General features: G+C 36.7%; 1 protein-coding gene across 1 annotated transcript in view; it reads right to left on the bottom strand.

The window, feature by feature from the left end:
- The window catches only part of tcf7l1b (transcription factor 7 like 1b), a 37,513-nt gene extending 23,512 nt beyond the window's left edge, over positions 1 to 14,001 (bottom strand). The window contains exons 1-3 of the mRNA XM_073819135.1: positions 13,188 to 14,001; positions 13,008 to 13,080; positions 11,835 to 11,962 (exon numbers count right to left, since the gene is read on the bottom strand). Of these exons, the coding sequence (XP_073675236.1) occupies positions 11,835 to 11,962; positions 13,008 to 13,080; positions 13,188 to 13,373 (387 nt within the window). The 5' untranslated portion in view covers positions 13,374 to 14,001. The remainder of the gene's footprint in view (positions 1 to 11,834; positions 11,963 to 13,007; positions 13,081 to 13,187) is intronic.
- Positions 14,002 to 14,800: the final 799 nt, after the last annotated feature.

Below are 14,800 nucleotides of genomic sequence, written 5' to 3'. Positions count from 1 at the left end.
CTTTGTCTTTTTTGCACCAGACATACTGCTGATCCATACGCCCCAAAAAGTTCCAGTTTGGTCACATCACTCCATAAAACAATCTTCCAGAACTCCACAGGTCTATCCAAATGAATTTTGGCATGTTCAAGGAAGCCTTTTTGTTCTTCTTGGTCAAGAGTGGCATTCAGCAAGATTCCTCAACATGAAGACTACACTTGTCTAGTGTTCCTCTTGTACACAGCATTGAAATGTTTTTCCTCCTTTCGTCGGGTCATCTTGCAAGTCTTTGGGCTGTACATTGCAAGTTTTTCTCAGTTGATCTGATCAAACATTTTATGATATTGTGCTTTTTTGTTCAACAGCCTCAAAGGTTTTCTGGTTCAACACACATTAATCTAAGAAATACGGCTGCCAGCTGTGTCTCTAGGGACTTTTAATGTCTTAGACATCTTCATGTAGTTTTAGACTTTCTAATATAGCAAACTATTTCTTCTCTATTAATTTTGTGTGAGCTTTGTTGACTTCACCATATTTGCTACTCCCTATCAGCACATGCATGGGCTAAGAGTAAACTATGTGTAACACCCCAAGCTAATTCCATTTTGAATAAGTTTGTAAAGGCTTAAGACAACTTAAGACAATTTTGTTCCTGACCATAAAAATAAAACAGCAATGTTGAATAGGGGTTGAATAATTCTGACATAGCTGTGTTATTAAAAAATCCTATAACTCAAAAACATTACATTATATATTGACATTATCACTTTTTAATATGCCAGAAAACTGTTGTAGATGCAATTTAGTCCTAGATCTTCAGAAAGAGCAAAAAACATTTGTAAAGTACTGCAGTCTCTGGGGGGGTTGAATAATTTTGATTGCAACTGTATATATATATATATATATATATATACACACACACACACACACACACGTATACACACACACATATGTATATATTTAAAAAAAATATTTGTATGTAAACACTTGGATATAATTTATATTATATATACATATTTTACATATAAATCTAAAATGTGTGTGCATATATATATATATATATATATATATATATATACACACACACACACACACACACATAATATACACAGCACACACATAGTATGCAAACAAACCTTTATTTTATATCAATTAATCGCGACTAATTGTTTTTCAGCTCTAATTGATATTATAATATAAATATTTGAATATATAAATAACGTTTTTCTTAAATATATACATGAATGTGTGTATATTTATACATAAAAATATACATAGTACACACACATTATGTAAACAAAAAGTTTTATTTTGGATGCAATTAATCGCGATTAATTGTTTGACGGTACTAGTTTTTTTTGTTTTTGTTTTTTTTTGTTTTTTTACATCTGATTACCTTATACAAAATATGAAGCAAAATCTTTCATCATGTAGATTCCTATTGAAATGACTAAATTTTAAATCTGTAACGCTACACCAGTCCCTGGTATATATGTGTTTTACTGGAAATAAGCACCACAGTCTACAGAGAGCCCGATATAGACTTTAAAGATTTGATAAACAACTCGTGTCTTGTCAAAAACATCCCAGCGCGGAATTAAAGTGGGCGTCTCGAAGTGCCGCTTCTGTCTGAACCTGGCCGACTCCAAAGCGGCCGCTTCAGATTAATAAATTGATGAAAAAATACATTTATACACATGCTCATCCCAAGCAGCTTCAAAGGCCTTCTCATTGATGTCACTGAACGTAGCGAGTGTGTGCGCGCGTGAGGAGGGCTGCTCGGTTTGCCAGTCCTCACGGGGGGTTGAATCTCTCCTGAAGGGCCCAGCTCTTGAAAAGCCAGCGAAGGCTATAAACAGAATATGTAATGGCAGGGACGGAACAGAGGGAGGGATGATGGGCAAGCTATGGGTGGCAGAAGGGGTCGACGCCAACTCCCACTCTCCTAAGAGAAAGGAAGGAGGAGGGAAGGCCAAGGCTGGCAGTGTTTCACACGATTCAAAGAGTATAGAGCGCGCGAACACGCTCGTACTCGTCGTTTTTCTAGGACATGAGTTGAATGGCTGATGGGTTTATGGAGAGTTTATCTTTGACAAGAACCTTCAACATCACAGAGAAAAGTACAGAAGTTTGCTCCTCTGTATTGTGCCACGTCTTTTCAAAAAGTCAATGCTCCATTGCTAAGGTAAATATCGGTGAAGGCCACAAATACAATCTGTTAATTGTATTTGAGAAATCAAGGAGTAGTTCACTTAAAAGTCATCGTTTACCCGCCTCATGTCCTTCCAAGGCCATATTTGATGTGCTCAATGTAAACTCATCAGTGTTTGTGTGTGAATAACAGTCAATTTAATCTGATTCAGAAGGCGTGCTCAATTCATACGGATCTTTTTGTACTTTTTGATGTGTGAAGGTTTTGATTACGTGTACTTTCAATGGGCGAAGAAAAACGATGAGAGAATTTTAAAAAATCTTTATCTGTGTTTCAAAGATGAGCTTAAGTCTTATGGGGTTGGAAGGACATGAGAGAGAGTAAATGACGACAATCTTAATTTCAGACCTTCGTTTATATTTACAACACAAATTAAGATATTTTTGATGAAATCCGAGTCCTTTTTGACCCTGCATAGACAGCAACGCAACTGACACGTTCAAGGCTTACTCTTGTGAACGCACATCGAAGACTGACACGCAACGAAAAGAAATTGTTGAATAAAGTCGTTGTTTTTGTTTTCTTTGCACACAAAAGTATTCTTATGGCTTCATAATACATTAAACCACTGATGGCACATGGACTATTTTAACGATGTCTTTACTACCTTTCTGGGCCTTGAAAGTGGTCAGAAAGCTCTCGGATTTCATCAAAATATCTTAATTTGTATTCCGAAGATGAACGAAATGTGTCTTTCCTTTTGTTGGAATAACCAGCTTCATTAGGCCGTTCTCTGGTCCAAACTTCTAGACCATCTTAGACCAATAATAAACCACTTCCCAGTAATTAATACTAGCATAAGGTGGTCAAACTTTCATTTAGTGTGTGGTTAAACAGATAACGTCAAGCTAAAAACCAGCTACCATGTTGCAAAACATGACTGTCATCTTAAAGGGTTCAAAAAAAGTGAAAATTTTATGCGAACTACACTCTTTAAAATATAGGTGCTTTAAAGGGTTCTTCACAGCGATGCCATAGAGGAACCATTTTTGGTTCCACAAAGAACCATTCAGTCAAAGGTTCTTTAAAGAACCATCTCTTTCTTACCTTTTTAATAATCTGAAGAACCTTCTTTGGCACAAAGAACCTTTTGTGAAACAGAAAGGTTCTTCAGATGTTAAAGGTTCTTCATGAAACCATTGAGACAAACAAGATTCTTCAATGGCATCGTGAAGCACCTTTATTTTTAAGAGTGTAGGTCCTTAAAAAATCATGACATATTAAACATCAAACAAACAATCAAATGAAAGATTATTCTGGCTTGAAACAGCTAATGGAATGAACAAAAGCATGAACAAAATTATGAGATTATATTAAATGCCCAGTATGCAATGAATTGGGGCACAAATTAACATCAATCCAAGACATTGTTCCCTTAGTCAAGTCACACATTGACTAAAGGAAACTGTTTTGAAGGTTGAAACAAAAAACATGTAGAAATCAGTCAAGCCTGTTTACACAGTTGTGATTACCAGCATCAACAAAGAGAACATTTGGCAACTACCTTTCAGGTTGCCATCAACAGATCGCTGGTGAGCAAACACACGCGTTTGAGGTGTAAGCATAATGTTAAGTCTTTTGAAGTTTAAGATACACTCATTAATTTAACAGCAGGAGATGTAAAGAGACAATTCAACAAGGAATAATGATGGTGCCATCATTTACCCACCCTCAAATTAGTCCTAAATGACAAATTTCTTCTATGGAATAAAAAAAGACGACGTTTAGAAGAATGTTCACACTGCTCTTTTCCATACAGTGAAAGGAAATGGCGACATTTACCATAAAACTCCTTTAAACTATAATAAAGTAGTTTTAGTGTGTTTTTGGAGCTTGACAGCACCCATCCCAATTTACTTACATTGTGTGGAGAAGATCAGAATTAATATTATAATGTTAATGATCTATTTTGTGTTTGATGGAAAAGAATACGAACAACATGAGGTTGCATAAACGGCGTTTTTTCTCTTTACAGGTACATTTAAAAGAAAACACACAAGCACTATTGACTCGACTGTGTCTCAAAGATTTTAAGCGCTAAGAGCTGCTGGCAGAGCGTGCACACCTGAATGTGGAAAAATGCCCAGCAGAGGCCTGGAACGCCGTAAAAGACATGTGGCCTGGGCTGCGATGACATGCTCAGGCATTACAAAAGTGTGTGCGAGTGTGCCCTGTGCTATTCTTCTCCGAACGACAAGACTAAACAGTTTAAAATGTGTTTCCACTGAGGTGTGTTTGTTTGCCGATGTGGGCGCCGCAACACAAAAGCCGCAGTTACAAGGTTTGGCGAGTCGCTCGGTTCCTTGTTCGGCAGACGCGAGGGCCCAAAACCCGACTGCGTTAAAACAACACAGGATTGTGCTGAAAGCTTTTACACTGGAGACTGAAATCGAATGAAAAGGGAGTCTAAAAACCGATTACCACCAATTGGCTTTTCCAGGAGGCTGAAGACTTGACCAGAAAATCATTTCAGCATGTAAATGTGCATTAAAATACAACGTTAGGAAACGCCACAGGCCTATGAAAAACATTTAGGACGGAATCCATTCAGTGTGTTTACAACACATTACGCTACGTGTCAAAACCTGTCATTGAAACGAAGAGCGGCGTTGCTGTGGTTTGTACAGGGAACAGGTTGTAATACAGGACAATGACTGTTTATCTATGATTATCTTTGACTGTGTACACTGACACAACTGGGTTTTGGTTTTTGATGTGTTGTGAGTGGGATTTTAACTCACTTTGCCCAAATGAGCACCAAAGTTCAATATGTTCTTTCTAATGTGTTCAGAATTGCATATTTAGAAGGATTCACTTTTTTTTTAATGCCACGGTTTTTTAGGAAGCGTCTTGGCCTTATAAAAGTGTTACAAAATAATCATAATAGTCGAAATGTGGATAAATGTTATTTGAACTAATTTTGCTCAAATGAGCACCACTATGTTCAAAATCTCAAAGTCTCGTACATGCAATTTGCAAAATAAGGAGGGATTTTGACACTTTTGACACAAGTGTATTAAAATAATCATAATATACAAGGAGCAACATTATGTTCAAATATCGGTCTTATAGTTGAAATTTGCAAAATAAAAAGAAGTATTTTGACACTTTTCTAATGCCACACTTTTTTAGGAAGCATCATGGCCACGTTTATTGAAAGTTTATTAAAATAATCATAAAATTCAAAGGAGCAACATCATGTTCAAATATTGGTCTTCTAGTTGCAATTTGCAAAATAAGTAGGGTTGCAAAAATGGGGAAAATTTCCAGTAAATTTCGGTAACATTCCAGACATTTTGAAAACTTTCCAGGATTTTTTTTAATCTTCTTGGGATTTTTGGAAATTTTCCACCCCTTTGCAACCCTAAAAAAAGTAAAGATTTTTACACTTTTCTAATGCCACACTTTTTTAAGAAGCACCATGGCCACATAAAAGTGTATTAAAATAATCATAATATTCAAAGGAGCAACATTATGTTCAAATATCTGTCTTGTAGTTGCAATTTGCAAAATAAGGAAGGATTCTGACACTTTTCCAATGCTACACATTTTTAGGAAGCATCACGGCCACATGAAAGTGTATTAAAATAATCATAATATTCACAATGTGGATAAATGTTATGTGAACTCATGTTGCTTACATGAGCACCCTGGTGTTCAAAAATCTGTCTTATAGTTGCAATTTGCAAAATAATTAAGGATTTTGACACTTTTCTAATGCCACACTTTTTTTAAAGCATCATGGCCACATGAAAGTGTATTAAAATAATCAAAATATTTACAATGTGGATAAATGTTTTTTGAACTATTTTTACCCAACTGAGCGCCATTGTGTTCAAAATCCATCTCATACTTGAAATTTGCAAAATAAGAAAGTATTTTGACACTTTTCTAATGCCACACTTTTTTAAAAAGCATCATGGCCACATGAAAGTGTATTAAAATAATCATAATATTCACAATGTGGGACAAAAAAAATTTGAACTAATTTCACCTAACTAAGCGCCATTGTGTTGAAAATCCATCACAAACTTGCAATTTACAAAATAAGGAAGTATTTTGACAGTTTCTAATGCCACACTTTTTAAAAAAGTGTCATGGTCACATGAAAGTGTATTAAAATAATCATAATATTCACAATGTGGATAAATATTATTGCGTATTATAAGTGTACTGAGCATCATTGTGTTCAAAATTCATCTTATAGTTGCAATTTGCAAGATAAGGAAGGATTTTGACACTTTTCTAATGCCACACTTATTAAGCGTCCTGGCCACGTAAAAGCATATTAAAATAATCATAATATTCACAATGTGGATACATGCTTTTTGAACTCAATTTGTTCAAATAAGCACCACTGTGTTCAACAACCATCTCATACTTGCAATTTGCAAAATAAGGAAGGATTTTGACGCTTTTCTAATGCCACACTTTTTCAAAAAGCGTCATGGCCACATGAAAGTGTATTAAAATAATCATAATATTCACAATGTGGATAAATGTTATTTGAACTAATTATGTCCAACTAAGCACCATTGTGTTCAAAATCCATCTTATACTTGCAATTTGCAAAATAAGGAAGGATTTTGACACTTTCTAATGCCACACTTATTAAGCGTCCTGGCCACGTAAAAGCATATTAAAATAATCATAATATTCACAATGTGAATAAATGCTATTTGAACTTGTTTTGTTCAAATAAGCACCATTGTGTTCAAAATCCATCTCATACTTGCAATTTGCAAAATAAGAAAGTATTTTGACACTTTTCTAATGCCACGCTTTTTAAAAAGCATCATGGCCACGTCAAAGTGTAATGAAATAATGATAATATTAACAATGTGGATAAATATTATTTGAACTCGTTTTGTTCAAATAAGCACCATTGTGTTGAAAATCCATCTCATACTTGCAATTTGCAAAATAAAGTATTTTGACACTTTTCTAATGCAACACTTTTTAAAAAAGCATCATGGCCAAATGAAAGTGTATTAAAATAATCATAACATTCACAATGTGGATAAATATTATTGTAAGTGTACTGAGCATCATTGTGTTCAAAATCCATCTCATACTTGCAATTTGCAAAATAAGAAAGTATTTTGACACTTTTCTAATGCCACACTTTTTTTTAAAAAGCATCATGGCCACATATAAGCATATTAAAATAATCATAATATTCACAATGTGAATAAATGTTATTTGAACTCATTTTGACCAATTGAGCACCATTGTGTTCAAAATCCATCACCTATAAGGAAGGATTCTGACACTTTTCTAATGCCACCCTTTTTTTAATAAGCCACAGAATAGCATACTTAATTTTCACAATGTGGCTAAATTTTACCTCGCCAACAAAAGCATTGTGAATAGACTCTGAATACCGAACATATCAAGTTCTCTGCATTTCCAACACGAGCCCCTAGCAGACGTTTCTTCAGGCCAGGCTTGAGCATTCATCTCAGTGACAAGCACTGGGAAGAGTAGAGCTGGTTGGACGCCACACTCGATCCTTAAAAACAGTCCCACTGGATTATTGAGGAATGTCAGCTCGGAGCAGGCCCTAAATCAATTATGGGAAATCTGCACGCCTGCATTTCCCCACATCTTTCCCTTTCTGTCACTTCATACCTCGGTTTCTTTCCATCTTCCACTTATTTCTGTCCACTTTTCTGTTTTCACCCAAGAGTGTCTCTTACAAAGTTATCTGGACCGTTGCCCTCACCTCTAGATGAATAGAAATCTAAAATGTCAAACAAGAAGCGTGAGGTCTGAACTGCTCAATGGCTTTGGCTAATCTTGCGGATCTGACCATCAGGCCACGAAACACTTAAAGAAAAGTTATGTTTCTAATGGGGGTGGATTTTTTTTTCCTTTTTTTTATGCCTGAAGCATTCACAATTGCATTCAAGGTTAGTTATCTGAATTAAAGTGTAGACACACACACACACAACTAGGGCTGGGCGATTTGGCCTAAAATCAAAATCTCGATTAATTGAACATTTTAACCCGATTACGATTAATGAACGATTATTTTATTCATTAATAAAATTATATTATATTTCAATAATATTTATTTTTTTGCCCTCGTAGTTCACTGACAAGTTTTGTACAGTAAATATGCTCACATATTACAAGTGAGAGATTTCTGAATGAAGGGTGCACACACTATCTACTATCTATGATTATTTATTGAACATCAGTGTTGAACAACTGAAATTAAAGCACACATTGCTTAAAACGAAAAGTTACATTTTTCTTAAATTAGTGAAAATAAATAACTTGCACTTTTGGAAACAAAATAAATTATTTATAAAATAATAATAAATATTAAAAGTAGAAAATAAGCAGTATCTCTTCTAAATAAAATTACTCTTGTATATCCTGTAAATACTTTTTACTGTATAAATACTGCTTAAGCTCTCTATCGACATGTCGGAGGAATAACATAAAGGAGCGGGGTCACCTGACTCCACACGCGGTAGTGTTTTTAAAGGGAAAGTAATTGAAATAATTGACCTGGAAAAATTTGATCGATTATAGGTTCTGAATGTCGATTTCGATTACTTTTCGATTAATCGCCCAGCCCTACACACAACCCACCTACAGATGCAACCGCTTTCAAACTGATATTTAAATGGACCAAAAGAGCGGCATGCAAAATTACACATTTTAAAATCAACTAGTGCTCTTGTCTTCAAAAAAAACCACTGGAGGAACCATATTCTGAATATAAAAGGTATCTAAAAGCATTGCTAAAATTAAAAATATTTAATGTTTAGTTAAAAATAACAACAATAACCTCATTAATCACAAAGTCACGTGTGTGCAGGCCCACATGTGTGTTCCTGTCACTAAAGAATGTTCAGAAATTTCAAGGATTAAGCAATGGTCTTTGTTCGCATTTCATAACTAAAGCCACAGGTATTCAAAACTCCACATTCCCTTTGGCAAATCTTTCCGTCCTACAACTATAAATATTACATGAAATCTATGAATTCAGAGGAGCTTTTCAATTCCACCTCAGGGATATCAGAGCAAGAGCACGAGGAACGTACATATTAGTTTAGAAGCGACATGATTAGAAGTTTACTCCATTTGCGACTGCTTTAGGCTTCACTTTGGCATTCGAGGCGAGCGCTGTGTATTCTCAGATTCCTGTAATATGATTTGTGCGCTTTACGGTGGTAACCAAACAGACGGTTTGGTTAGGAATATAAATATAAAACAAACCTACGCCGTGAACCTGAGACTGATTTTATTGCGTTTGCACTGATACAAAATATGCAGTGCACTATACAAAAAGCATATTTTTTCCTCTAAAATAATCTGCTTTTGAAAAAGAAAATGTTTCTTTTGAAACAGACTCAGTTTTCATTTTTCACCCCACGGTAGACATACTAAAAAAAAAGAGAGAGAGAACATTCTCTGAAATTTTTTAAATTTGAACCAGTTGCTCAAATTCTCTGAAAATAAAGCTTAAGCTATTGAATACCTTTTAGTATGACATTGTCCAATTAGTTAAATTCCGAATAAAAGATGATACAACGCAGGCAAACATACTCTACATTTGTGCATTTTCTCGAGCGTAACACAGAAGATCATTCAGATTCTGACGGGCTCCTTCAAGTTCCCCAGCTTTGTTTGGAAACTTCCTTATGTGATTTTGACAGCTGTGACTGAGGCTGTCTGAGCGAGAGCTTAAGATTAGTGTGTAAATATCTGAAGTATGCCAACCGCTCATTGTCTGACGCTCGGCTCGCTCTAGAGGTGCCGACTGACAGGCTAAGCTCATCTGCCTCAATGACCTCCGGTTTCACTCGGTCCGCACCGGACGAGATCTGATCTGCTCTCAGTCTGCCAATCCGCTTGGGGTTCAGGAGGTTACGAACTCTTGCGATTTGAATACTGTGAGGAATAATAAGAGTTAGATGCAAACAGGATGAGGGGAAAGACGTCTAGCGAGGATTTCTGCCTCACATCTGGATGCATTCGGTTATGGGGTCATTTTCTCTGGGAAGCCAAACGGTTTGACGGTCCCCAATCAGCTAAACGAATTAAAATAAGTTATAATCCTTATCCTGAATGACATTTTCTGAATATCTGCGAGTAAGCCTCAGTGATGCGCATTATGTTCGCATTATCAGAAGTCTTCTGTGCTTGTGAGATGTGCCTGACGTTGGTTTCTCAAATTCATGATTTGTGATTGCGACCAAATACAAATCGCAAGGAAAGTTGGGTGGGATGAACCATGCTCCTTCAGGATAATTTAAGCAATAGGCTCTTCCCACAACAACACTCTATGGGCCGAGGGACAAAAGAGGATCTGGGTACCACAACTGCTATGCAACTAGTCTGTAAGGAGCAGCCATTAGGCTAATGAGGGCCTATGGAGATCCCAATGAAGCCATCAGCATTCACTCAGAATGACAATGTAAGACTAACGCCTGAGGAACTGAATGGAAGGGATTGGGCTCCTAGTACGGACGAGTGAAAAGAAACGGAGAGGCCAAGTAAAACTTGCGCGAGCGTCTAGAGGGAGGAGGCGAAGAGGAGAAAGCGCAACTTTTCGCTCAAACGCTTGGCCGGGTCCAATCAAATCACATTGCGATTCAGAAAAGGAGGAGTATTTGAGCTCTGGAATAAACAATGGCTGTAAAACGTGTTGATTTGGGGAGATGGCTCACGGTTTAGCCAAAAAAACACTCCCGGTTGAGGCTTTCAAAGACCCAAGCGTTCATTCTCTCTTTTTTTTTTTTTTCAGCAGAGCGCTGACGCATAACACCGCGGCAAAGCCATACATGAATGCCTGCTGAGTTCTTTGCAAATTGGGTTGAAAAGACCCAATGCTGGGGCTAAAAGGGCAGTCAACCTTTCCCAGACGCGGACACAAAACTCCAACACATCTATGGGGAACGAACAGGCAAACTCTGCAGCCCTCGGACACCCAGATAGAATTTCACTGTGACAGACCTCTTCGCTCGGGCCAGACTAATCTTATTTTAAAGAAGGCTAAACAAGCGGCCTGAAAATGCTTAATTATAGCCCAGTGGCAGACAGCAGCGAATTAGATTCGCTGGGTATTAGATCAATTAGCTAACCATTTCACAGACAAGCGTATTTAGACACCGAAATGTGGGCGCAAAACACCATAAAACACTTTTTTGCCAAATCTGATCCAGCAAATGGTGGTGATAACTAGACGTGATCTCTCGGAGTGCAAATAAATGAATACAAATCTGTCAAACAGCTAAAGTACACAATTAAAGCCAATTAAACAGTTTAATAGCCTTAAACACGAACTAATGCAGAAATGACACCAGCAATCTACTTCAACACGCAAACTTTGAAATCACAAAAACTAAATCTTAAGCGCTAAAACTGCATGAAAAGAGGCCAATTTGTTATGTCAACTAGGTGGCTACTGAGAATGATCGTAGCTGTAGATACTGAAGGTGACACAAACATACAAATATTTAAAATAGAGGTTGATTAGTTGTTCTCAAAAGGTATTCTTTATAAGGAAACACACCGGTTATATTCTGTACGAGAGCCATTAAAAACTCTCACATGATGTTGTTCACTTTCTCTTAAAGAACTCCAGAGATTCACCGAGACAGACAGCGTGTTCAATGGCACTCACCGCTCTCGTGCTCGGAGACAAGGCGCCGTTGGACAAGTAAGGATTGGCAAGATCTGGGATCATTAGAAACGGGTAGCCTGGATAATGGGGGCTCTTAAAAAATCCTCCATCTTGCTGTCTTCTCAAAGCTTGACAGTGGAGAGACGAATGATTAGGGATCAATGTGTGGACACAAAAGTTAAAAAACAAGTATGGCAAGCTGTTTCAACGGTTATTCGTATTACGGCTATTTTTACTTGTGCTGTTATTAGTAGTTTTTAAAATATTTGTGACAAATCCAATATTGCATTTTTGTTTAAAATATCCCTACTATTCGTTAAACACTTGTAGTAGTCTTTAGTAACAAGTATTCATTTTAATGTAACTTTTTTTCTATTGAATTCTATGCAAAATTCAAAATAGATTTCAACTATTCACTTCTAAACAACTAGCATGTATTCTAATTTCTGCTAACGAGTTTAGTTGAACTATTATAGCTATTTGGACACACTTTACAATAGGGTTCATTAGTTAACATTAGTTAACTACATTAGTCAATAAACAAAACTTACAGCATTTATTAATTTTAGTTAATATTCATTTTAACATTTACAAGTGCATTATTAAAACCACAAGTTGTGTTTGTTAACATTAATGCACTGTGAACTAACATTAACTAAAATGAATGACTATTTTTATTAACTAACAATAACAAAGATTAAAAAAATACTGTAAACGTATCGTTTGTTCATGTTAGCTAATACATTTAACTAATGTTAACAAATGACAACTTATTGTAAAGTTTACCAACGATTCAAATAATACCATCTATTCCAGATTTACTAGTGCTTATTGGATACTAACTCCTATTTTTATGACATTAGCATCTGCATCTTTAACTGTAACACTTAATCATTTCAGTTGCTTTTCTACTTGTAATATGTAATACATGGCGACCTTACGGTTTAAATTAATACAAGTTATTACATTAGAAAAAGTATTAAAATGCTAGTAGAAATTGGTATGCTCACTAACAAATGGTAACTAGAAATAGTTATAGTGTTTGAAACAGTATTGTTATACAATAAATAGTTATGAGCACAATTGAAAAAGATACTACTAGTTACAAAAACAGAAACTAGTTTTAATGAATAATTGTTAAATCGGCATGCCATAGCAGCAGTTTGCTCGTACCTTCAGTGAAATACTCTCGGGCTTTCTCATAACTTTCAAGATCAGGTCTTGGTTGAGGGCGCCTCTCAGTTTGCTGAAGGAAAGAACGAGGAACGGAGAAAAACAAAACAGAAAAGTTATTTTTCCGACGGCAACAACCACATCCATGCGTCTGTCAACACGCGGTTGTGTCTGACTTACCTCAGAATCGGATGAACTGCTGTTATTTTCCGACTCGTTCACCAGAGACGACTTCACATCGTCCAAATCTCGTTCGGCAGACACGTTTTCGGAGATTTTGTCTTCTTGTTCGCCCTCATCTTTGAATGAGATCATTTCATCGTTCGCCCCCAACTCATCCCCTCCACCTCCGTTAAGCTGTGGCATGTTTACAAGCGTCTTGCAACGGTAACAAAAACTAGAGTTTGTTGAGACTGAAGTGCACGAAACAGCGAAGTCCACTCAATGCAGGAAAAACACAGTAGACGTTTCAGACATAATCCTTGACGCATGAATTTAAATCCAATTTGTCCATGATTACTTTACGAAGCTCAGTTTCATCGGTATCCCTGCAACAAACTCTGCAAACTCAACTCCAGACGTGAAGCGCTGCTGTGTCCTCTGCTGACAAACTTACCAAGCACAAATAAAAGAAGTCGAAACAGGCGTGTTGTCGCCGGATTCTAACGTTACAATCCACAATGACCAAAGCAACCGATCGCAAAAGTTGAGCGACTTTTTCTTTAAAACGCGCAACCCACTGTAAACGCGTGTGCTGATTGCAACAAAAGTTGCAACAACGGTCGCGGCGCCTTCGTAGTCTCTATCCCAAAGACGTGTTTTAGTCACATAAAACACAGATTTCCTCCGCAGATCAGCTGCTCGCTTCTTCCACACTGCGAATTTCAACCGTCATGTTTGATGAAGTAAAGCACGAACACTGAAAACACTGTGTTCGGACGCGAAGAGGCTCCGTTTCCCTGTACGTTGAGATGGGGAATGCGCAAGCAGCAGCGAGAGAGAGTGTGTGCTGGACGAGCAGAATGCAGAGGAGGAGTTAAGCGCTGAAAAACGACACTCCATTCAGCACACACACACTCCGAGAAGTTTAAAGGAACAGTTTGTTCAGGGCTTGATTCTTGAAATAGTTCAATGACACCAGGGCTTGGGATTGCGTTATTTAAGCAATATCGCCAAAGCAGTTAAGCACAGCTGTAAATCGAATTAGTTTTTTTATATATGTATAAAACAGTTAAATAAATAACAATAACCTTACATTTTTGACAAATTAGTTTGTATATATTTTTTCTCCATGAGTGAAATGCTCCGAAATTAAGATAAAGCGTTTTTGCCTTACTAGCAACAGTGTGAAAAATCTAGACTCTGGACTGGAACGGCTATATGAGTGGACTGGAGTTGCAGAGATTCACTTTTACACTCAAAACGTTGTTATTACTCCAACTCCACTCTGGGTTTTCCATTTCCCGCTATAGTGAGAGAAACCCGCGTTGAGGTTGATGCGCCTTCAAGTGGATTCGGAAATATAGTAGGTGATAATTATGAGTTCCGAACACTTGAATAATCAAGTAAAGTTGATTTTACAAGTGAGGGTTTCATAATTCTGGATTATACACAAGTTGCAGAGTTGTGGCGTTGGAAGGGGTGTGTCAGTGCAAATAATGGCGGTAGCAACAAGCTAGAATTATAGGCTTTAGCAAAGTTTTTTTTTTTTTTTCATTTGCTGTTCAATTTTCAACAAACATAGGGCATTACATACTAAAAAGATTTTAAACAACAAATATAAAATTTGTTTT

The sequence above is a fragment of the Garra rufa genome, chromosome 15 (genome assembly GCF_049309525.1).
Source record: "Garra rufa chromosome 15, GarRuf1.0, whole genome shotgun sequence".
Taxonomy (NCBI): Eukaryota; Metazoa; Chordata; class Actinopteri; order Cypriniformes; family Cyprinidae; genus Garra; species Garra rufa.
The sequence above is the reverse complement of the archived record's forward strand: the minus strand, read 5'-3'. Positions and strand labels throughout refer to the sequence as shown.